Source organism: Vulpes lagopus, chromosome 10 (assembly GCF_018345385.1).
Source record: "Vulpes lagopus strain Blue_001 chromosome 10, ASM1834538v1, whole genome shotgun sequence".
NCBI lineage: Eukaryota > Metazoa > Chordata > Mammalia > Carnivora > Canidae > Vulpes > Vulpes lagopus.
The window spans coordinates 70487996-70513142 of record NC_054833.1 but is presented as its reverse complement, the minus strand read 5'-3'; the positions used below and the strand labels follow the sequence as shown (position 1 = coordinate 70513142).

General features: G+C 40.4%; 1 protein-coding gene across 4 annotated transcripts in view; it reads left to right on the top strand.

Moving 5' to 3' along the window:
* The window catches only part of PDE4B (phosphodiesterase 4B), a 432607-nt gene extending 410802 nt beyond the window's left edge, over positions 1 to 21805 (top strand). For 3 of the 4 annotated variants that reach the window (XM_041771485.1, XM_041771486.1, XM_041771487.1), the window contains 9 exons: positions 3337 to 3430; positions 9360 to 9538; positions 10792 to 10890; positions 11032 to 11196; positions 13275 to 13374; positions 15290 to 15444; positions 15556 to 15678; positions 16378 to 16560; positions 19492 to 21805. In XM_041771485.1, coding sequence (XP_041627419.1) covers positions 3337 to 3430; positions 9360 to 9538; positions 10792 to 10890; positions 11032 to 11196; positions 13275 to 13374; positions 15290 to 15444; positions 15556 to 15678; positions 16378 to 16560; positions 19492 to 19857 — 1464 coding nt within the window. In that variant the 3' untranslated portion in view covers positions 19858 to 21805. Of the gene's footprint in view, positions 1 to 2141; positions 2716 to 3336; positions 3431 to 9359; positions 9539 to 10791; positions 10891 to 11031; positions 11197 to 13274; positions 13375 to 15289; positions 15445 to 15555; positions 15679 to 16377; positions 16561 to 19491 lie in introns of those variants that run through there. The other variant, XM_041771488.1, reaches the window with a different exon arrangement.
* Positions 21806 to 25147: the final 3342 nt, after the last annotated feature.

The following is a 25147-nucleotide window of genomic DNA, read 5'->3' as shown; positions in this document are numbered from 1 at the left end:
TCACACAGGCCAGCACTGATCATACTAATTGTCCTCTACATTACTGAATGTCAAAGATGCTCTTGTTTGCTCCTTGCAGGCCACATCTGCCTTTCTTGGTTTAAACAGAGCCTGACATAAGTGGGCCATTCGTAAATGCTTTTTGATGAGAGCAGTGATGGCCTTAGTCAGTGTGGTTGGGTCCTCCCTTATGGAGGAGGAAAACCGAGGATTGTTGGTAAGCAGCCCGTTAGGACTGGGTCACTTCTGACCCTGAATGACCTCCATGTGCACATTTCCTCATGTCATGTGTTTCATCCATTCATACCTTAGGATGACTTTGCTTTTTGGTAGGCTTGCCATGCTCATAGCAAAAGACTCATAGAGAGCAATATAGGCATGAGAAGGAAGGAGGTGGCATTCATCTCTCACAAATTATCTAGCCCTGAGGAGCCAACGTGACTAATAAAGACTGGCCTCACTCTCTATTAACTGTTGTCAACGAACATGCCCTAATGTATCTATTTCCACTAGGATGAAAGCTGATTAAGAGGGTGGGTTTTCTGTTTTGGTTTGTTTTTTGTTTGTTTGTTTCTTTGTTTTTATTGCTCCATCTTTAATGCTTTGCCTGGCACATTTTAGATGTCCAAAAAGTATTTATCAAATACATAGTAAACTGGTTTTATTTAAACTGGCACAAACCCGATTGACTCCAAAATCTTCCTAAATATTTTACTGACCAAAGGAACCAAGATGGAGTGTTTGCATGTTACATTTGGCTAAGTCTTGTGCATAGTGTAAAGACATCATCTGTCTCTGCCTTTTTTTCAAGATATATTTGCAGTGCTCCAAGTACAGTTTCCTTCTTTGCCAAAATTTAGCTGATCAATGAGAGTGCAGAGACCTGTCTTTTCCAGCTTCTAAGTCTTTATTTAGTGTATGTGCCTGGCTTTTGAAAAGTAAAATTGAGAGGCCATTATGACCAAGCAGGTATGTCTTCAAAAATACATAATTGGTAACTTAAAGTGATTCACTTGGAGTTCAAAATTGCATTGAGGTTCAGTAAGTAAAACACACGAGCTGAGACAATTGATCCAAACATCCCTGGTTACTGTTACTAACATATTGTGTTATGGGAAAACACACATACGCAAACAGGGTTCCCCCAGAACCTCTTCGAAGACAATGCATAGTGCTGTGAGCCAGCAGGCAACGGTACTAAGTTGCACTGTCTTCAGCTGGAAAGGCCCAGTCTCCTGGGCACAGGCGGTGGCATCATGGGGGCTTGGATGCTTGAAGTAAAGCCATATTTGGTGCAAGATGCTCATTTGAAAGGAGAAAGCCTCACAGGAAAGAGAGCCAATTGCATGTGGGGGCTGTTGCCATGGTGCTTTGCTCCTGCTTTAACATGCTGTGTTTGAACTTCTGGGAGTCCAAGGGTGGGGTAACAGAGAGGAGGAAGGAGGAGGGGAGTGGGATGGGCCTGGAGAGCTCACTGCAATAGGACTCTAGTCTTCCATAAGGTTCCTCTTTCCTGTGCTATCTAAGGCTGACAAGGAAAGGGGGCGGGGGAGGGAGGATGAGGGGAGGCAGAGAGATTGAGAGTCTACAGGAAGGGAATGACTTTCTCAACATGCCCTAGATTGCTAAAATGAAATAAAAATCAGTTTAACTCCTAAATATACCTAACATGAAATAGAAGACGTTTAACACTAAAATTCCAAAACAGGGTGGTCCTTCATAACCCAAATAATTCACCCTTTCATGATCCTAGATCGAAAGATCAAACGTGTTGAATTCATCTGTCGAATGCAATCTAATATGCATATTAATGAGCTGATGGAGTGGAGAAAACTGCATTCGGCAGATGAAGTACTTTTTAAATGAAATAAGTTCATTCTTTTCCCACTTGTTTCCTTGTGAAGGAAGGCTGAGCACACTGGCACGCACTGTCGGTGTGCAAAGAACCCTCCAAAAAGCTAGCTCTAACAAAGCCTTGGTATTCTGAAAGCGTAGTCTGGAGGCAGCCACAGTTCTAACCTGTTCTCAGTTTTTTTTAAAAAAAAATGTTTGGAAAGTAAATGACTTAAATGCACCATCCCCTTGAAACCTTTAGCGTGCCTGCGTCTGTGTGGAGGAAGGTCTGCACAGGGGAGAGAGGGTTAAGAACACCTAGTTGAATGGGGGAGGGTACCGACTTCAGATTTACTTAAATATTCATGGGGCTTCCTCCATTTTAATCTTCTCCTTTTTAAAAGATGGCTGTGTTTCCCAGTCTGGCAAGCCCTCAGGAAAGAAGAATCGTTCCTTCCTTGCAGAGTTCAGCTGAGCAGGACTAATCTAGGATGGAAACCCCTTCGGCCACCAGGACTATTCATAATTCATAAGTGCTGTAAACCAGCCAGCTGAATACATTTAGACAGCTCTTGCTCCTTCGTGCAATTCCTGATTCCATTACTCTCTCTGCCAGGAAAGAAGCAGGGAGCCCAGGCTTCTTGTAAGAATGGAGTGTGAAGATGGGCTTTGTTTGGATTAGGAAATGCCCTAAGAGACTTTGTCTTTTCTAAGTTTTGATTATTTTACCACTGAATCTGCTCGGCTTTCCCGGGTCCTTTTCGGGAGTGCTCTCTCAGAACAGGGAATTGTTGCAAAGGGATTTGTGGATTGTGGCAAGGAGAGCTTTCCAAAATGCCTGAGGCAAACTATTTGTTAACTGTATCTTGGGGTTACATCAAGGTGGGTTAATTTGATTCTGTTATGTGTCTTTGATAGAATGTGCAACATTTACATCTGTATGCTTTCTGTGCAGTTGAAAAACATCTGTAATGATTTAATTTGTGTTGTCCCTTAGCCCACTGAGGCTGTTTATTGTAAAATAAGAGCATGTGGTATTACATCGTATTTAAGTAGACTGTGCTGTATTTTAATCCTATTCTTTTTATGCAGCTCGATTTTTAAAGGATGCTTCTTTTTTTTCCCTTAGTTTTCTCTTCAATTTTTCACATATGATCTCTTCTCAAATAATATTTTAGAGTTAATTGCCAATAAATGTGTTTTAAAAGTCGTTACATTTTCAATGAAATTATCTTGACCTCTATTAAAATTCCTTTTCCTATGTTTGCATCTTCAAGAGAAATAAGATAAGATGTTAATTCTAAGAAATCTTAAGAAAACTTCTTTTCCCCTAAGGTGGCATTGGAATGATTTCGCATTAAGAGAGGTATTTTGTAGAAGTATCATCTATTTAATGGTATCTGCTCCATTTCCAATCTCTTGGTTCTTAGTAAAGTCGAAAACATCTGAAGTGATCATTTGCTAGTTTTAAGGTGATTAATACATTTTTCTTCTCATAAACAGTTCAAAAGAATGCTGAACCGGGAACTGACACACCTCTCAGAGATGAGCCGATCAGGAAACCAGGTTTCTGAATACATTTCAAATACTTTCTTAGGTAAGACATTAACTGGGAAACCTGTCCCATAATTGAGATTTTTCAGTATTAATCTCTGCAATCTGTCAGCGACATCCCTATGTGAGTTTGGAGTGGGGTTAAGTCACAGAAAAAGCCATTTCAAATAAGAACTAAAGACAACATTTAAGGTAAAAAAAAAAAAAAAGCAGAAAGATTAAAAAAAAAAAAAGAATCAAAGACAGAAGGTTTTTATAGGCTAATTGTATTTCTGTATAGCTCAGGTCACCCCTTATCCACCCACCCACTTATATCTTGGCCAAGACCTCCGAATAGGGCGGGGCGGCGGGGAGGGGGTGTCTAGTCATCCAAACCTGAGGGACCAGTCTATTGGCTCTTTTGACATGGTATTCTTTAAATTCTTCCAATAACTTGACTTGGAGCAAAAGATTTCCTCTTAGTTGGTTTGTATGAGATACGGTTGGAGAATAATTGTGTGCCGATTTGGCCCATGGGAATAAGCTTAGGAAGTAATTTGACTATTGCTTTGCTAAGTTATTTCTTAAAGATCAACGGGAAGAAAAAAATCTTCACATCTCTGAAAGATTTGGCTTTCTGCAAGCTGCATCATTATTTTCCCAATCTGATGCTTTTATCTATTGTGCTGTGTTATCACATTGATGGTATTTAACACATGACACTGACAGTAAAGGTTTGCATCAAAGATCCTCAACTACTGTCAGATGTCCTGTTTGATTACTAGGGATTTCTGATCTCATGTTTAAAGCCATTCTACTGTATAGTGAACCTATTTGGATTATATTTTTCTTTAATAGGGCTTGCAGAATATGCAAATCTACTTTAAAGCAAATAGGTAGCATTTCGATTCTGACTCTGTTGACTTTCAAATACTGCTGGATTATGCCTGTTTACAGAACTCCATTATGTAGGGGAACAACCCATTCTTACAACTGAACATCACACCTCCCTACATTTTTGACATAGCAACACATCATTTAATCCATGAACATCTGCCTTGGGGCCTTATAGAAACACACACCTCTTCTGGTTTTATTTTTTAAAAAATCAATCCTATTTCTCCAATACCAAAGCAGTTTCTGCTGTCAGCCGATCAATCTTTGATCTGCCTAGTGCAGAGCCCATGGCATTACCCTGCAGCAGATGGGCAGTGGCACAATTAACACGTGCCTTGCCAACTGTTTCCTCTGTGGGTACCTTCCACACCTGGTTTTCTCCGGCGGCAGTTACAAACACCTTTGGGAACAAAGGAGAAGAATTTTCATATGTCCTAGCTCTGAGAGGCAGCTAGGATCTAATTGAACAGAAAGTGTTATATACTGATCTTTTCTTCTCCATCATCCCCCCTTCATCCCTTTGAAGATAGACATCTTTCGCTGTTCCTTTCAAATGTACTCTGCTCTGTGCAACACTCAAGTATTTTTCACAAACTGGGAATCTTACACTTTTCCAAGGCTAATGATTGTGGGAGAGAAGAAGAAAGTCGATTAGTGCAAGAACTCCTTTTTGTTCTCAAAAGCATTGCATTTTAAAATGCCGGGGCTTGTCTGTCATCTTGGGAGAGACTCTCACAACCAGAGTAAAGCTGCATGAGCCCTTTGTCATCCAAGACTGCACAGAGGCAGCTCTGTACACTTACTAGCTCTCACCAGCAGCTTGCCAAGGACAGCTAGAATAGTTTAGCATATCGATCTTTTTTATTTTTAATCATCATAAGCTATTAAGTGATAAAGCTGATAAGATAATAAAAATGACCTCTCAGGGTCAACACTGTATCTCAAAAACAAATAAATGTCAAATCTCGAATATTTCATTTGCTGTTGGCACATCTCTTGAGGAAACCAATATTTGGCTTCTCATTGTTCCAAAAATTAAATGATCAAATACAGGTTGTTGGGGAAGGTAATAGAATCTCAATTCTTAGAGACTCAGCATTAGGAGGATGGGGTGTGTGCACAAAGTAGTCCTGATCAAACAGACTAGACAAATTAAAATTTTAAATATTCTTGGAAAAATATAGGAGAGAAAACATCCCTCATATAAACAAAAGATATGTCAGTTGCCTCATCTGTACAGTGGGAGCACTTGGCATAGGTGACAGAGTTCTTCAAACTCTAACATTTTATGACTCTGATATGAACTGAGTTGATTAGTTCTGCTAAGACATACCTGGCAGTCTGGATTCTCCATAATGGACTGTAGACTTGCAATCTGATAATCCTAAAAAGCAAACAAACAAACACAACTTGCTTCCAAACTGCAAATGTAGGACATGGGATTCTTTTTTTTTTTTTTTTAAGATTTTATTTATTTATTCATGAGAGACACAGAGAGAGGCAGAGACACAGGCAGAGGGAGAAGTGGGCTCCCTGTAGGGAGCCCAATGCAAGACTTGATACCAGGACCCCAGAATCACTTTGCCCTAAGCCAAAGGCAGACACTCAACCACTGAGCCACCCAGGTGTCCCTAGGACATGGAATTCTTAATCCTGTCTTGTGGGGGGTGAATATTCCTGGAGAAGCATGAATAAGCCTTCTTTATCAACGGTCACATCCGCAAGGGACCTTAATGGCCTTGCACTCCAATTCTGTCATTTTATGGGAGAGAGAATAGGCCCAGAAGGACAAAGTAACCTAATCAAGATTAATTGGCTACTGTGTCCCTGAGCCAGAATGAAGGCTTTGCTTTCTTGACCCTGTCACTTTAACTAGGAAAGAAGGCTGTCAGGGACTCAGACCCTATAGAAGAAGATTGCACTGGGACACCTGCTTCTGTGTGTGTGTGTGTGTGTGTGTGTGTGTGTGTGTGTGTGTGTGTCTGCCTCTCTCTGTGTCTCTCATGAATAAATACATAAAATCTTAAAAAGAAAAAAAAAGAAAATTGCCTTAAAGGACACTTAAATAATGGGTATATTCTTTTGGAGAAAAGTCTTTAAGGATCGTGATTGTTGGACCTAAAAGTAAAATGTGTTTTTAACATTTCCCAGTAACATAAAAGTATCTTGTCCAGAGTACAGCAACCGTCTCAGTGAGCAGAAAATGAGAAGACCTGAGTGCTTTAAGTTAAAATTAAAGAGCATTATTGCAGTAAGAGCCATTGATTGCTAAAATGTGTCATCCAGGAAGGAGGGAATCCCTTACTCCAAGGATCTGTGAAATTTGTACTGTTTCCATTCAAGAGGATGGTGTTGAGATGGGCAAGTCAAAGGCAGGCAAGAGTCCATTTACCACAGCAGGCATTTACTGATGCTCTGATATGCTAATGAGCTCCAGGTTGCTGGCCCAAGAGGAGATAAAGCAGGACCTGTAGGAAGGGAGCATAGGTAAAGCAAGATAAGTAGATATATTATAATTTAGTAAATCTTTTTACAGAGTAAACTTATTCCTGCAAATCCCCTACTACGACTCAAAAGCCAGAGAACATAGAATTTCAAAGATGCAAGGAAAAGAATTTAGACATTTTGCGTGATTATATGCCATGCTCTAATAAAAGTCCCTCAAATTATGCCATGAACAGAGTATTGACGTGACCGTTTTTTGCATTTTTGTTGTTGTTGATTTGTTTTATGCTCGTCCACTATGTCCCCACTGTATTCTGACCATTTTGCAAATAAATGTAAATTCACCGAGCATTTATGGCAATTCTGTGAGTCTGTGTTTCAGGATATTTCTGCAGTGTAAGGGCTCAGCTTCTAAACAGAGGAGATTCAGACTAGGGAAACCTCTCAGTTGTTCTACTGCCTGCCTGTATAGGGAAACGCCCATTAATGTCAAATTGCTCCTGTCTGTGAATAATGGCTTTCTTCTTTATTGTAATGTTCCAGACACAGTAGGGTTCAATTATTGGCTGTTGCAAGGAATCTTTAGTTAACACAGGGAAAGGCTGCTAGTCGCACTAGAGGTTTTCCTATGTGCAGTAGCATAGGGGAAACTGACAGTCTCTTAGATAACCAGACGTGAGGAATGATGAAGAACGGTGGTCAGGAAAGACAGAGGCTACTGTGGCCTTTCCTTTTAGCAAAGAGTTATGCTTATTAGGAGTGAGGCGACAGAAAAGTTAATGTCAGAAATAATATAATATGCATGATTTTTTGCCATTGATCGTGAGACCAGAAAGAAATTCTTAACGGGAACCTCAGGGCCTGGGTTTTATGCTATTAAGTCACTGTGTCTGGAACTGAGTAATGGTAAAATACATATCTGTGGAATAAATTGCCCTTTGAGCTTGGACAAATCGCTGACTTCATCTGAAAAGCAAAAGTGTGGGATTATTATTGGTTCCCAAACCTGGCTCTGATCATCAGTGTCATTTAGGAAGCTCTTTTTTTTTTTAAAAAAAAAAATACTGATTCAGGAGGACTGGATGGGGCTCATCAATCTGTGTTTTTCTCAAGTTCCCTGGGTGTTTCTGATGTTGAAGCAGGTTAGAAACCCCTGAACTAATTGAAATGACCACTAAAATTCCTCCCTAGGCAAAAGTCATAGACTGATGAGGCGAGGAGCTTATAGGTCCCTAAAGATAGCACAGGGATGCTAGGGATGGAGAATACCCTTGCTCCAGGTGTTGAGACATACTGGGCGCTGCTTCTGTCTCCCTGAGCTTGCTTTGCGTTGAGGAGTTGGCCACAGGGCCCTAAGAGCAGACGGAGGTCTCTGGGGAAAGCATGTGACTGTGCCATCACCTTGCAAGAGTTGAAAGCAAATATTCTAGGCGCCAGCATGCCATCTGGAAACATGTCATTTTCAAATGGGGAAGTTGTCTTCGTCCTAATTTCTACTGTAACAAGCAGAGATACAGGTAGGAATTTCTGAGAGCTGCATTAACTCTTTCAGCCACAGGGTGTCATTTAGTTCAATGAAGTAGCTGTTCATGCAATTCACTAAATGATTGCCTCTGTGCACACTCACAAGCAGCCCTGTGGCCTGAAAGAGTCAATGCATTTTGCAGAAGGACTCAGGATAAAGCCCCCTGTGAAGTAAAATGGGATATTTGGTGGCTGATGCTTTTAATAGCGTGATATAGAAGGAAGAACCTCCATGAGAAGGTAGATGTTTTTGTCACGAATTGTAGCTCTGCTATTACCTTGTTGTAGTGGAATTTTTTAAGCGATTAAATGAGATCAGCATAAATATTTAATCAGCATAAATATTTTAATAAATTTAATGCCTGTTACAAGTGAGAGGCATTGTTTATTATTAATTAGTAGAATGAATAAAAATAAAGCATGAAGTAAAGCTGATATACTTTTCCTCTGAACCTCAAAAGATGGTAATAAGCCAAGGCTTAACATAATTATATAAAGATCATAAACCATGTATTTCTCTAACTTACATACTGCTCATCTAAATTGAAATGATGTACTTATTTAAAGTTGTATGTATTTTTTAAATTAAAAAAATTAATACATATGTGAAATTAGTGATGTACTATATGTTGGCTAATTGAATTTAAATTTAAAAAATTAATACAAATCTGATAAAATGAGCAGAACATAAAGCCTGTTTTTATTAATCTGGGTCTGGCTACATGAACCTTTTCTATTATACAAACATAGAAGTTATTTTTTTCATAGAAGTTATTTACTTAAAAAAACCCCTACATATAAATATTAATGCCCTACCTTGAAAATATAGAAGTGTAATTCTAAATTACACTACAGATAGAAGATGGAGGATTGAGTCCTACCTCTGCCACTGCTTGGACAACTTATTTAGCTCCTCTGGCCTCAGTTGGTTGAGCAATAAATGAAGCCAAAAAAATTCTCTTATTTTCCCCATCAACCTCACAAGATTGTCCTGGAGGTCAAGTGAGATAATGTGGGGATAGTCCTTTATAAGACTGTATAATTGTAGGACATTAGAGATTGTTTTGGATATTGCAGTGGGTTCTCATTGGCACACAGGGGCTGAAAAATGTTTCCCCTTCTTGCAGATAAGCAGAATGATGTGGAGATTCCATCTCCCACCCAGAAAGACCGAGAGAAAAAGAAAAAGCAACAACTCATGACACAGATAAGTGGAGTGAAAAAACTAATGCATAGCTCAAGCTTGAACAATACAAGCATTTCACGCTTTGGAGTCAACACAGAAAACGAAGATCATCTGGCCAAGGTATGTCTGAGCTAGGGGCATGTGCATGCAGCTCTCTCTCTATAGCAGGTGGCTGCCCAAAACTATCTACTAGAAAATAGTAGTAATCATTTTGCTTTATTATTAAATTGTATGATAAGAAGGCTGGTGTGGCCTCTTTGTCCATTGCTGGACACCTAATTCGAGACCCTTTTCCAACAACAAAGGACCTTTATTTTTTTATTCTGAGTTGGATTTGTAAATGGAAATTCCTCATGAATGAGAATCCTAAGGAAGGCACACTGGGAGAATCCACAGGGTGGCCAGGAGACAGGATTGAATTGTCCCAGGGGACAGATCTAGAACTATATGCCAAGGATTAGTTGGAAAAATCAGCACTGATTGGCAGAGCTAAAGAAGAAATGAGAGAGGTTGACAGCACTGACTCAGACTCCAAACCTCGTGAGTGAAGGAAGACACACATCCCCTAGAGGGCCGCGTAAGGTGACCACGGAGGTTCCTACAGCCTTGTGACAATAAGAAAGGAGCTTGCCATGGGCAAGCAGACATTCAGTGAGACTTCTGACAGATGGCATTGGAGCAAGATTGATCTTACATTGGGGCAAGCCTCTGGGGAGAGCCTAGATCCCTTATTCTGGGCAAGAATTCAGGATAGAATAAATTACTCCTTTAATCAGATAATCTTGGAATAATCACACAATGGGGGGACTGAATTGTTTCTCTGAGGCCTGTCCGTGGCCCAAGAACTCTAAGATGGAATAATCCATGGTTGGCATTCTTCGTGACCTTTTACTAAATTAGGGTTGACTTCCACACATTCTAGCAAACTGAGTCTCCCCAACTGGGCCCTTTCCAATGATAGCCAAAGGGCAAGGGAGTTCCCCTGAGATGGTTTTTCAGCTATTACTAATGAGCCAGTGCTCAGTGAAGAGAAGAGACAGGGAAATGGAACTAGAGGGATCTCTAAGCCACTGACAGCTACCTCTGAATACAACTTGGTTGAGGACTGATGTGCAAATAAGGTCAACAACTCAATCTGTATATTAGACACACACTTTCCCTTTTCTGAAGAATATACAGAAACATAACTAATATGAAGAGGATGTCCAATCTTGTAGGCCATTCTATTTTCAAATTTTTATGCAACTAGACCCAAACACTCTAAAGAGACACTCCACAGTCTTAGCCAGCCATTGTCCAAAAACTAAATGAAAATAATGAGGCATGCTAACAAAACTGGTCTTATTCCTAAATTCCTCTCATTTCAATTACAGGAGCTGGAAGACCTGAACAAATGGGGCCTTAACATCTTCAATGTGGCTGGATATTCACACAATAGGCCCCTCACATGCATCATGTATGCCATTTTCCAGGTAAGTTAAAAGGAGAGTATTGCTTATTTAATTAGATGGCTCTTTATGATTTTTTTCCATCCCAGTTTACTTTCCTGATTTAACTTTTTCTTCATTTTTGAACATCCACTTATTTGTTTTCTACTCCATTTTACTACATAGGAAAGAGACCTCCTAAAGACATTCAAAATCTCATCTGATACATTTGTAACCTACATGATGACTTTAGAAGACCATTACCATTCTGATGTGGCATATCATAACAGCCTACACGCTGCTGATGTAGCCCAGTCAACCCATGTTCTTCTTTCTACGCCAGCATTAGATGTGAGTAGTTATGATCTGTTTTGCATTACCCACCCATCCTCTTTAGAAAAGTGCCATACAACATGTAACATAGTTACAGAAATAATTGCACATGCTCAAACGGGTTCTTTATTTTGTGTAGCATCTATCCGTTGGTTTACTAATAAAAATGAATGGCATTTCTACTTACTCTGCTTTCAAATATCAGAGTAACCATCTCTTTATATCTCTTAAAATTGAAAAGTTATTTCATTATCAAGCATTTAACAGGGTGTTTTATTTTTTTTAAAGATATATTTATTTTAGAGAGAGAGCACATGCTCATGCATGAGGGGGAGGGGCATAGGGAGAGAGCCAGTCTCAAGGAGACTCCTCACTGAGCATGTAGCCCTTCGTGGGGCTTGATCTCATGACCTTGACATCATGACCTGATGATGAAAATCATCAGGTCAGACACTTCGAAATCAGGAATCAGACACTTAACCAAATGAGCTATCAGGTGCCCCCAGGGTGCTTTATTTTTCATTGCATCTCCAGTATATAGTTAAATATCCAGTTCAGCATCTAGTATGTAGTTTATCCTCAATATGCATATACTGATCTGAATTGCCCATACCAACCCAAATGCTGTAAGGGATAGCACAGAAGTATAATATAAAATGTCCTACATAGTTCCTGTGGGGAATAAGCATTTGTTAGCTTATTCTCCTAAGAATTCATAAAACTGATTCTACAAGTTGAAGAAAAAGTAACTGAATATCTAAAACTGAGGAATTAATGAACAGCATTCCATTTTGCTAGACATCTTGCTAGAAGGCAGCTGTGACTCCTTCCTTAGTAGGTTAATGCATTTCCATGCACCAGTGTTAGCAGCAATGTGCCCAGCAGGCCATATTCTTCCTTGACATATGGCAATGGTAGGTACTTCCAAAATGTGTAGGCTCACTGCAGAAGGAGACTTGCCAACCCCCACCAGATTCACAGGTTCAGTTTGGAAGGTGAAGAAAGCTTAGACTGACCACTATTCTATTGTTTGTGTTCCATATTTCCTGAGAAAAGAGATCCAAGACAATGGGAAAGTGAAATGGAGCTGAGGCTGTTTTATCCCCTGAAGGAGAGAAACAGTATTATTTGTATGTTCTGTATAAGGATTATAGAGTGGGCCAACACTGTTTATCAACTACCCACTGCTATTGATAGGATGCCTATTGTGTGTCCAGAAATTGGCCACAGGGGCTATACATGCTGAGACAGGAGACCGCTCAACGTGTCCTTGAGCAACTAGTCTTCATAAGACAGGTGGAAACTGAGCTGGCAGTTGAAGGATCAGAAGATTTAAGTAATCACAGAGGATGAGGAAAGACATTTCAGCCAGTGAAAGACCTTTTAGTCAGAAGGAATATATATCTACACAAATATTAGGTTTAAATTATCCTATACAAGTAGGGGCAGAGGAGGCTTCACAACATGGCATGAAGGGGAGCAGAGGGGCATTAGGTTTCACTTCTAAGAAATCTTCTCAGATCTGGCCCATAGTAAACATTTAGTGGATAGGAACTGAAGGAATGCTTGAATGAATGAATGAATGAATGAATGAATATATGAAAGCTTCTGGGCACACTACAAATTTAGCTTTGAGAAATAATTTATTGCCAGTCTTCTGAGTTTGGGATTTAACCTTTCTTCTCTGAGTTACTCAGTCTGAAACCACGTGAAACCATGAATGTTGTTATATCTCAGAGCAGAGCCAGTCCGACTTGCTTTTTTGACTTGTATGCACTCATGTTATATAAGCACCATGCTTCTATACTACTTATCCAATAAATAAACAGGACCCCACCTGATTACTCGTCTTGGAGCATGGTGCTAATGCCTTCCTATAAGCTTGATGTGAGCATGGGCTTTTGCCATCATCCCTTTCATGTGAGACCTTATGATGATGGATAGAGTGTACACTGAATTAGTGTATTGAGACATCATATACATCAGCAAACAGTCCTTCTCCCACCAAGAATGGAATGGGATACTTCAGTATGAAAGTGAATAAGCAGGAGAGGCCAATGGGACCTGGAGTTAAATGTGCTCGTTTTGCTCTACAGGCTGTCTTCACTGATTTGGAAATTCTGGCCACCATTTTTGCAGCTGCTATCCATGACGTGGATCACCCTGGAGTCTCCAACCAGTTTCTCATCAACACAAGTGAGTTCACTACCAGAATAGTCATTCGAGATAATTGTGTGATTCATTGCTTCATTTTTCCCCCTAATGTTTTCATTATGGATGATAATAAGGGTAATAATGAGGTAATCCTTCCATTCCACTCAAGCTGGTCAGACCTTTCCTGGATACTGTGTCCAGTCTGGCAACATAATTTTTGAGCTAGCGTGGAGAACTTGGAAAGGGTCAGAGGGGAGCCATAAAAAGTACTCAACATTTGGAAAATACAATACATGAGGAAAGAGTAACAGATGTGGAATTATCCAGTAAGGACAAGGGGATAGGACTTGGGGATAACGTGATAATGATTTTCAGTGTTATGCAGGACTCTCCCATAGAACATGGTGACCCACTAGTGTCCCTCTCTACTGAGGAAGCTGTCCCAAATGTTGGACCTGAGCATGGGAACCTCCAAAAAAAAAATAAGACTCCAAAGAAAGCACCAGAATGCTTGGTCTGTAGTAGGGAAGATGACCCAGTGACATTTATCGCTGCTCCAGCCTTAGGATCCCAAACTATACTCAATGCTTTTGTCATGCTGAAAATGATTAGTATCCATGCTAATGAGAATCCGTGGAATTTTCTCAGTGCACTATTTCTAAGTGCTAAAAATCTCAGTACATTTTCTTCTGAGAATATTGATTATACAGTTGTGGTCATAATTGACATCAAGTGCTGATGGTTTTATGGAAATGTTTTGAGCCACTTGCTATAAAAGAGTTCCTGTCCTACTTTATTATCAGAATATCTGAATGATCTAGGTATGGGGTGGATTCTTTTTTAACCTTGCTCTTCTACTGAAAGAACATAAGCTTCAGGCAACTACGTGGCTATTGGATTGTAACAGCTGATATAGTGTGTGTCACAAATCAATCCATATACCAGCCAGTTAGCTTCACGCAGAAAAATGGTGTTTCTGCTACAGCCACCGACAACACTAGAACATATAAACCCAGTTTGAAGATCTGGGATTAATCACAGGGTCAACAGGCAGGAAGGGCTGAAATAACTTCATATACCCCACCATGTATTCTAAAGATGGAACATGAAGCACACAGTTAAAGCAATGGTATATAAGGGACAGCATCCACAACTAGTAACCTATCACCATCCCTTGGCTATTATTCTTTATTAAGAGAAAATGGTCCTTCTAGAATTTATTGACCATCTTCTCCAATGCAGACCAGGGCTTTAACAAAACATGTCTGTGGTTCTTCTGTGTGATCCAAGGCAGGCTGGAAGCTGTTGTTCAGGTATCCAGATGTTGCTATTTATGACATATAGGGCCAGAGGACAGAAAATCTGACATCAAGATTGTTCTAAAAAATTACTGATGTTTCATTACCATTTTTTAGAAAGCTCCAGAGAGCTGAATTATTTAGATAAAACAAAATTTCACACCCACACTATTATCATCTTTGAAAATCGGAAAGTCGCAATTGACAGAACAGGGGGAACTTATAACAAAAGTGAATCAGTTTGAAAATCCTCATACATATGATAAAGTTTAGTGGCATTTTCCTTTCTACAGCACAAAATGCGTGAAGACATAAAGGAAATTACAAACTGAGATAAAAGTAGGATTCAGTTGCTTGGGAATGAGCTTACCTAATGGTCGATTTTTCATCTGAAATGAAGAAGGAGAAAAAGAATTTTAAAATATTGTGAATTTTAGTCAAAGAGAGTTTATGCACCAGTATCTATGACAAGCATGTTTTGCTTAGGAATGGACTACTTCCTCTTGAAGAGGGAAATGGTTTCTCTGATGAGAAATGACATGTGGGTCTTGGTTCCTGACATCATGTGGAGAGAACTAGATCTGATTTCATACTGAAGTAATGCCAACATTGGAATTATATCCCTTTCTTATTAAGTCATCATTTTCCGTGTTTATTAGATTCAGAACTCGCTTTGATGTATAATGATGAATCTGTGTTGGAAAACCATCACCTTGCTGTGGGTTTCAAGCTGCTGCAAGAAGAACACTGTGACATCTTCCAGAATCTCACCAAGAAGCAGCGCCAGACACTCAGGAAAATGGTTATTGACATGGTAAGACTTCCTTTCTACATCCTTCACTTACTGTTCCCTTCCCAGAAGGAGAAATCCCATTCTCTATGATAAACTGAATTTCCTGAGAGTTTCATTTTCTTTTTACCCTAGGTGTTAGCAACTGATATGTCCAAACATATGAGCCTGCTGGCAGACCTGAAGACAATGGTAGAAACAAAGAAAGTTACAAGTTCAGGTGTTCTTCTCCTGGACAACTACACGGATCGTATACAGGTATTTGAAGAATGCCTTTGATTTAACACAAAGCCAAATCAAACTAAACCGAACAACAAGTCAACAATGAAAACAAGAATCAGTTCAGTTAGCCACATATCTGATTATTATTACAACTTGGGCTTATTTTAAGAACAAGCTAAGGAAAATGGACATTCAAGTTTATCCTCTAATTTATGAAGAAAAAACATAACCCTATTTATTGAATTGCTTAGTGCTAAAAATAAATGGCAAAATTCATTTGTAATAGGGGATACGTGACTGCTGGTCCCAAAAGCTCGTGTTTGGATATAAATCCCATCGACTTGAAGATTGTTAGGTCTGTTTTGATTATACTAACTGCCATCAGCTGGTCTCTTTCCACAAGTGGAAAATATGAAGACATCTACTTTGAGTAATTCTTTGCATTTTTTCCAAACTGGGGAAGGGAAATGATGGCAGCATTTGACCTCTAATGTTCATTCCAATTTTTACATTCAATGACTGTCAATCTGAGAAGACACACATTTTCCCTTTCAGGACTCGATAATGGTAAATAACCATGTCTAGCCAGCACATTTTTTTGTGCACACACCACAATTATAATGCAACTAAAATGTTCTAGGGTTTGGTACCAAGTGTACTAGTACAAGAGATATGAGATGTTCTGGTAGTATTTACACTATATTTTATGGGATTTCTAAAACTTGGTGATTCCAGGTCCTTCGCAACATGGTACACTGTGCAGACCTGAGCAACCCCACCAAGTCGTTGGAATTGTATCGGCAATGGACAGACCGCATCATGGAAGAGTTTTTCCAGCAGGGAGACAAAGAGCGGGAGAGAGGAATGGAGATTAGCCCAATGTGTGATAAGCACACAGCTTCTGTGGAAAAATCCCAGGTATCTACTATGCCATTTTCAAAGTTTTTGTGAGCTCTGCTGATTGTAGAACTAGAGGGTTCTATCTAATTCCTGAAGTTATAAGGAAGCAACTACCCATTCTTTGTGACTCATTCGCCTTCTCCATTACACTCAATTTCACAGGGTGGAGACAAAGTAGGCCTCAGAAACCCATCGCAGTTTGATCTGTGTCTTCTCAAGCAGTTTAGAAAGTTGTCTATGGCCTTAGCAAATCTAGCTGACTAAACTTAGAGTGGCTGCCTCCTCACTGTCTCTCCAGATTTCTTTTCTCCCTGTCCTCATCCAAGAGCTCTACTCTTCATCCTTGCTTCCTCCGCCCTGTGTCTGTTGTCTTTCCATTATCAAGTGCATGGCCAAATGTGAATCTCATTCCTCATACCTCTTCTACCTCACAGTCAACGCCCCATCCTATGTCCCCTTCCAAGGTTGCTTCTCCACCTCTGAGAACACACTGACATCTTGGGTTGTGTCTGAGAACTGGGGATGCTATGCTGGAGGCAGGGGGATACAGAAATGCCTCAGACACTTCTAGTTGCAGAGTATGTCCCACTAGAGGTATCAATATCCCTACAAAGGCCTCAGGGCATGCTGAAATGTTATTTTTTCAGGGCAACAAATGGCCTGAGCCAGGTGGTCATGATCGATAATGGGTCCAGGTTGAGGAGTGCTTTTTTAATTCGTGTTCGTCCTCTTTCCCCGCTACCTGCTACCCCCAAACTTACACATGTTATAATATCAATGCAAAGTTCCTTTGCAGTTATCATTTTGTTGTTTTTTAAAGAAACCCAGTCAAATGAGTTTAAAATCTGTGAAAGTGCTCTAAAAGTCTAATATGCTATAAAAATGCATGCTGACATTCAGTTGAGTTGTCAGGGCCAATTCAAATCCCCTAAAGCCTAAATTTGAACAATTAGTTAGTTAAGTAGAATAATGTCCATTGATTATCAACAGTGATATTTTATTTTTATATGGTGTTCTATGTGGTTTTCCATACATTTTCCCATACCTTGTCCTATTTGAACCCCAAAGAGCTTTGTGAAATAGACACAGCAGTTGTTTCCCAGTGCATCAGGTGGAGAAGCTCTCCTCTTGGTTCATTCACCAGCTCCTGGATGACCCAGCTACCCTCCACCCAGAGCTCTTCACTCTCCATCACTGTGGGCAGGTCTCTCTGTTGTCATGACGTCATGGTCCACTCAGGTGTTTCCCGCAGATGGGCTTTGGCAAGCATTGTCTGAGTTGTCTGGCAATAAAGTCCTTGACTCGGTGCTCTTCGGATTTGTAGAGCTCTCTCATCCCTGGGCCTCACAAATAAGCAACTAGAGGCTCCCTTTCAAAAAAGTGCCGAGCATTTAACAGAAGCAAAACAAATGAATAAAGGAAATGACAGCACTTTGTTCAGCTGATCCCATTTTCTCCATTGCCTTGAGTTAATTTTTTCAGGTCCCTGAAAAACACTTTGAGAATAGTCTCTAAAATCCATTAAATACACATAAAGAAGGAAAAAAGAGAACGGAGGGAGTGGGCAGATGCAAGAGAAATATCTGAATCATTTGCAGTCAAGTTTACGTGACCAATGCAGATCACAGAGGTCCCTGACTTTGGTAAGAGTTGTGTTAAGATTAGGGAAGCACCAGGGATGAGAAGATAGATGATAGGTAGGTTGATAGATAATGATAGATAGATAGATAGATAGATAGATAGATAGATAGATAGATAGATAGATAGATATAGATATAGATATGGATATAGATAGATATAGATATAGATATAGATATAGATATAGATATAGATATAGATATAGATATAGATATAAAAGAGTCACTTATGAACTTTGATGTATTAAATGATTTGCCAAAACCCAGAATAGCTGTTTAAGGGCAGGTTTCCAGTCGTACGGAAAGATAGCTATTTCATGTCCCACAGACACATATACGCTGCTCTTGCTCATTTGCCCCTGAATCCAGACCCAGTATCTCTCCAGTCCCCCAGACCAGGACAGGGGAATTCCATTCCCTCATTCAACTAGTGCCTATTCTTTTTCACAACCTGCCCCCACCCCCAGTGTTTCCTGTTTGTCCGACAATGGAGAGGTCAGCATAAGGCCACAGAGCCAGCTCATGCAGGATGCATAGCCCCTGTGTAAACCATAACAGAGCCATAAGCCTCGTATTTATTCACAGGAACATTAGCAAAGGAACTGCTTAATTGTTTTTATTTTCCCTCCTTTCTCCTGATGGAAGTGATTATAACCCTGTGGATCTAAGACAATTGCAGACATGTCCACAGAGGGAATATTTGTTTGTTTAGGTGCTTGAAGTATCTTCAGATGTTTTACCAAAGTCCTCTACAAACAAAAGCATTCCGGGGAACTTGAGAAATTTCAGAGTCATCAGGGGCCGTCTCCTCTTCATTTTGGAATGGTGGCATATTTTAAATTAATCAGGGAAGGAATCTTGAGTCAGAACTCATTAGACCTGGAGCTTCCTTCTTTGGAGAATGACTCACAGAATCCAAGTAGAGGCAAAGTCATTCCCAGCCAGGGTTACATCTAGACTTCTTATCTGGCACACGGAAAAGGAAAAGTAGTATGTTCTAGTGAGACAAACACAGGCTTTGGAATCAGACCACTTACCAGCTCTGTGATCTCTGACAAGATATTTTGTCTCAATGAATCTTAGTTTCCTCCTGTGTAGAGTGTGGATAACAATACCTCCTTTGGGGACTTAAGAGTAATAACGTATATATTACATCCAGTGCAGGGTGTACCACAGAGCATATGCTCAAATCCATCATTACTGATCTCTCTTGGATTGTCGTGGCTCTTTCTTTGTCTAGAAACCAGGACTGCTTGTTTGGTTTTTTAAGAGCCCATCATAATAATCGACGTGTAACCTTATTTTTTTCCAGGTCGGTTTCATTGACTACATTGTGCACCCACTGTGGGAGACCTGGGCAGATCTGGTACAGCCTGATGCCCAGGACATTCTGGATACATTAGAAGATAACAGGAACTGGTATCAGAGCATGATACCCCAGAGTCCCTCCCCACCGCTGGATGAGCAGAACAGAGACTGTCAGGGTCTGATGGAGAAGTTTCAGTTTGAACTAACCCTTGAAGAGGAGGATTCCGAAGGCCCTGACAAAGAGGGAGAGGGTCACAATTATTTCAGCAGCACAAAGACACTTTGTGTGATCGACCCCGAACATAGGGATTCGCTAGGAGAGACTGATGGAGACACTGGGGTGGAGAACAAGACCCCGATCGACACATAATCGCCTTCTCTGTGGGGAGATGAACATTCCACCTTTGACAAGCATGCCAGCTGTGTGGTAGGGCCAGCCCATCATGGGGATGTAGGCCTGCGCGGGACAAGGGCCATGTGGCCTTTCCAGTTAACTCGAGTTTGGAGCCAGAATGCAAGACCGTGAAGCAGACAGCAGTTCAGAAAATCCCACGGTTGACTTGCCTTGCTTGCAAGCTTAGTGGATGGAGAGCTGAAGCTTTATCTGGTACTGGAGGCCAAGATCAGATCCTGAGTAAATGGCTTGAAAATGGAAGACACAAAACTGAGAGATTTCTCTGCACTAAGTTTTGGGAATCTGCCCCCTCTCGTGACTGAACTGACTAATAACTTCACTTATAAATCCGCTCACCTGTCCCCTTGTCTGCCAACCTGTGTGCCTTTTTTGTAGAACATTTTCACGTCTTTAAAACACCTGTTGAATACCTAGAGTTTAGTATCAACTTCTACACAGATAAGCATTCAAAGTTGACATAAACTTTTTTGACTCTTTCTGGGGGTGGGGAAAAAAGGAAAGAAAATGGTCTTCCTTCTTTCATGGGCAATATCTTTCACTTTACTACAGTTATTTTGCAAATAGAAAGGATATGCTTCTAACTACATTCTACTTCCTTCCCCTGTTGTCCCATCCAGCTTCACAGTTGCCCGTCTAACAAATCTCTGTCTGCCTGCTTACAGCAGTTTTTCTTCTCCTCTTAGGACTTCACTTTTGTGCTACTAACAGAATAAAAGTGAACAAGCTAAGAGGTGGGAAGGGGTAGTTGTGTCGTTCCCAACAACAGTCTGTAAAATGTAGCTTGATTAGGCAGTGCGCCATGTTGAGTCCTGAAGCCCTGAGCCACTGGGCGCTGCACGGCCCCCCATCCACCCCCCCACCCCCCAGCGTTCTCTACCCAGTGACACACCGGTTTCAATTTGATGCTGCCGTCTTTCTCTTGCACTGCCTTCTGCGCTAACACCTCCGTTTCTGTTTATTATAACAGTCTATTTATTACTTAATGTATATAATGTAATGTTTTGTAAGTTATTAATTTATATATCTAACATTGCCTGCCAATGGTGGTGTTACATTTGTGTAGAAAACTCTGCCTAAGAGTTGCGACTTTTCTTGTAACGTTTTGTATTGTGTATTATATAACCTGGACATCGCTTAAGAAAGACATACGACCCCCTCCCAGGAGGACATTCGTGGGCTTTTATTCAGACGGTCTGCCCCCTTCCCTGTTGAGTTGCTAATTCTGCACAACTCCTTTGTGAACCAGTTTTGGAAACAGGATTATCACATTCGATATTAAATGGTTTATACTGAGCTTTTACTTTTGTAGAGTTTGATAGGGGTAGGGGGCAAGGGGATGTAGTTTTTACCCATGTTCTATCCAAATCTGTGTACGCAGGAGTTGGGTTATGACTGGGTTCTACTATAATTGTGGCTTTGGTTTAAACAGCAACACTACATTTGCTCACAGATGGCTCTTCTGAGTGTTCCCAAACTACTGACTTTGAAGCAAAAGCCTCCTGCCTGTCATTAAGCAGGAATGTCATGTTCTAACTAATTACAAAAAAAAAAAAACACAATAAAGCAATGTGAATTTTATAATAAAATGTGAACTGATGTAGTAAATTATGCAAATGTGAAGCTTCTGATAACACTTGTTAGACCTGTAATTGGCTTCAGTCTCCATTTGTAAAATATATTCCACGCTTTCAGTTCAGCATTGTAACTCACTAAAGAAATGGCACAAATGTGCATGACCAATGGGTTTGTATGTCTATGAACACTGCATTATTTCAGGTGAACATTTTATTGTTTTCAAAAGTTTCTCACAATGTATGTTATAGTATTATTATATATTGTGCTCAAATGCATTCGTAAGAGACTTTTATATGAAGTGAATAAACAGAAGCATGATTAGATTAGACTGTAGGCCCAATTATTTTGTGGTTAGTTCTGACCTATGAAAAGCAGATCTTTTTTCTCTTCTCTCCTACCATACCGCACAAAGGAAACCAATTACTTTGCCTGGCCAACCTCTCAACTGAAGTTTCAGAATCTGTGTCCCAAAAGTCCCCTAGCTTGGAACGTTTCACATGTTCTTAGCAAATATCCACACGGCTCAATGATGCGGGAGGTGGTAAAGGAAAACAAACAAAACCAGTTTAAGAGTCTGAAAAGTTTAATCCACTATAAATCAAGGGAATCTCCAACTTGGCTGAGTCCTCCAGAAAAAATGAATCATAGAATTCCAGAACATTAGCTTCATGGTGTCGGTTCTACTGATTCATTTTACACACAAAGGATCTGAGGTCCAAAGAGTCATCTTCAAGCACCATTGATAGAGCACTGATTGACTCTCATGGTCTTTTTGATGATTTGTGGAGCCCCTTATTGATCATCTGGTTTGATCTGGAAGGAACTATATAAATATCATAGGCAGAATATTAAAATGTTTTGTTGAAATTTTAAATTTTAAAATCAGCTTTAAAAAATGTTTTCCTAAGAACTGTGTGTGTGTGTGTGTGTGTGTGTGTGTGGTGAGGAAAGCCATAAATAAGAACCAGTGGATATTTAACCACGGGGAACTGTTTGTAAACTAGTAAGTGGGTCTGCTTTAGAATTCCACTCAATAAACTGAAATTACCTAATTCTTTACAAAGACAGGATGAGCCAACATTGCAGAACCAGTTAGCCTGCTGGTTGCAGAGCTAATGTTTACAGCACTTAGCTACCTTCTCTGATAGAGAAGTGCTTCTTGGATTTTTGGATTCCTGAGCTCTTACAGATTAAGTGACAAAAGTGAATTGGTTAGCAGAGTCACAGGTGTGACTTTCATAATGTCTACAGCTATAAATATTTGTGAATATGTGCAGGTATGTTTTCTACAGAGAAATAGTTTTTAGTCCTTGTTGCAAATGAGAATCGCCTGGAGAATAAATATTTTCTTAAAAAATATTAATGTTTGGGTCATACCCACACTCCTAGATTCTATTTGACTTGGTGTTGGGTAGAGCCCTGGGCACCAAATTTAAAGTTCTCCACAGGTAATTCCATGTGCAATCTGAGTGGAGAGCTATTTGCTCTTGAAGAAAGAGCCATGCTTGGGACTAAGGCTTTTGTCATTCCTTTAGTCTTGACAAAAGACTGGGCAGCTTAAAAACAACAGGAGTTTATTTCTCACAGTTCCAGAGGCTGAGATCAGTCCAAGATTAAGGAACCAGCATAGTCACATTCTGGTGAAGGTCCACCTCCTGGGTCTTAGCTGGTACTTTTTTGCTCTGTCTTCACTTGGTGGAAAGGACTAAAGATCTCTCTGGACCTTTTTATTTTAAGGCACTAATACCATTCATTAAGACCCAACCCTCATGACTTAAGCATCTCCCTAAGGCCTCAATTCCTAATACTGTCATCTTAGGGAGTTAGGATTTCAACAGATGAATTTGGGAGAGGACACATTCAGGCCATAGCAACTTTCTTTCACTGCAATTGTCTTCAGATATCGTGCACCCACCATGGCCAGGTGCTGGTTCAGGTACAGAGATGAGGCCAGGCATCAGAGATGAGGTAACTCAGAGCTCTATACTCCAGTAGTTTGCAAGCTGCTTGTGTTGCTCACCATCTGCTTTGCAGACCACAAAATCATAATTATGTTCTCAGGAAAACCACAATGAAGATAAGTCTAAAAGAAAGTTAATCATCTGGTTCTAGAACATAGGCTATAAATATAACCGTTCTCTTATCTATGATGACACATCAGTGTTCCTAATGGCAAGGAGCTACTGTGGAAGCAGAAATTACTATGGTATCTTTGCCAGGGCTGAGGATACTTTAAAAAATGTGTAGGAGCCTAAGGCTGACTTATAGAGTCAGGCACTATCAGACTTTTACAGGCTTATTTTGACATGAGTTGGAAGTCATGGAAAGTCTCAAATTCTCTTTGTTCAGTCCACTGAACAAAGCCTACTGGAGTTCAAGTAAAGAAACATGGTTTATTACATGGATTCTGGAGCCAACTGGCCTGGGTTTAAATCCTGTCTCCTCCATTTACTAACCACATGGCCTGAGATAAGTCACCTACTCTCTCGGCTACAGTAAAATGGGGATTATTAATTTGTCAGGTGGAGGTAATAATCCCAGGATTTTTCCAACATTCCATTGCTACTTATCTGAGCCCATGTCTTAGTGATTGATCAAATCCATGATCATGAGCTTTAAAACCTATGAGACCCAGGTGAGGCAGGAAAACTGGCAAATTCCCTTTATAAACCCACACCTTATGCATCCTGTACCCCTTATGAAGAATTCTCCAAGCTGGTAATCTCTCACATTCCTCAAGATTCAGATCAGATATCCTCCTACAGGAAGCTTCCCTGATCCCCAAGGTTGGGATAAGGACTCTTACTAGAGCTCCCAGAACAGCCTGTGCTTTACCTGTGTAATTAGCTGTGTAACCTTGGGCAAGTCACTTAACTCTCTTGTGCCTCAGCTTTATCATCTGTAAAATAAAGATAATTATATTAATGCCTAGATTATAGCAGGTTATGCAAGAATTACATGAGTTGATATACATAAAGTTCTGGGAAATATTATAATTATTAATATCTACTGCTATACAGTGAAGTTTGGTTTCCATCTTTTCCAAAAAACATTGAAGTCAGAAGCTGGATCTTATTTCCTATTGAACTTCTAATGCCCAATCCAATATCTGATACAAATATATATTTGTCAGACTAAATTAATCAAGTGGTTTTGTGCAAGGGTAAAACACAATCTCAAGCCTAAAGCTTTTCAAACCAAAAAAGGATGTGGGGAGGGGCGCCTGGGTGGCTTAGTCAGTTGTCTCTCTCTTTTTTTTTTAAGATTTTATTTATTTATTTATGAGAGACAGAGAGAGAGAGGCAGAGACATACGCAGAGGGAGAAGTAGGCTCCATGCAGGGAGCCTGATGTAGGACACGATCCCAGGACCCGGGGATCATGACCTGCGCCAAAGGAAGACGCTCAACCACTGAGCCATCCAGGTGCCCCCAGTCGTCTGACTCTTGAATTTTGGGTCAGGTCAAGATCTCAGGATCATGAGATAGAGCCATGTGTGAGGCTCCATGCTCAGTTGGGGGTCTGCTTGAGATTCTGTCTTTCCCGGGGCACCTGGGTGGCTCAGTGGTTGAGCATCTGCCTTTGGCTCAGGTTGTGATCCCAGGGTCCTGGGATCAGGTCTGCATTGGGCTCCCCTCAGAGAGCCTGCTTCTCCCTCTGCCTATGTCTCT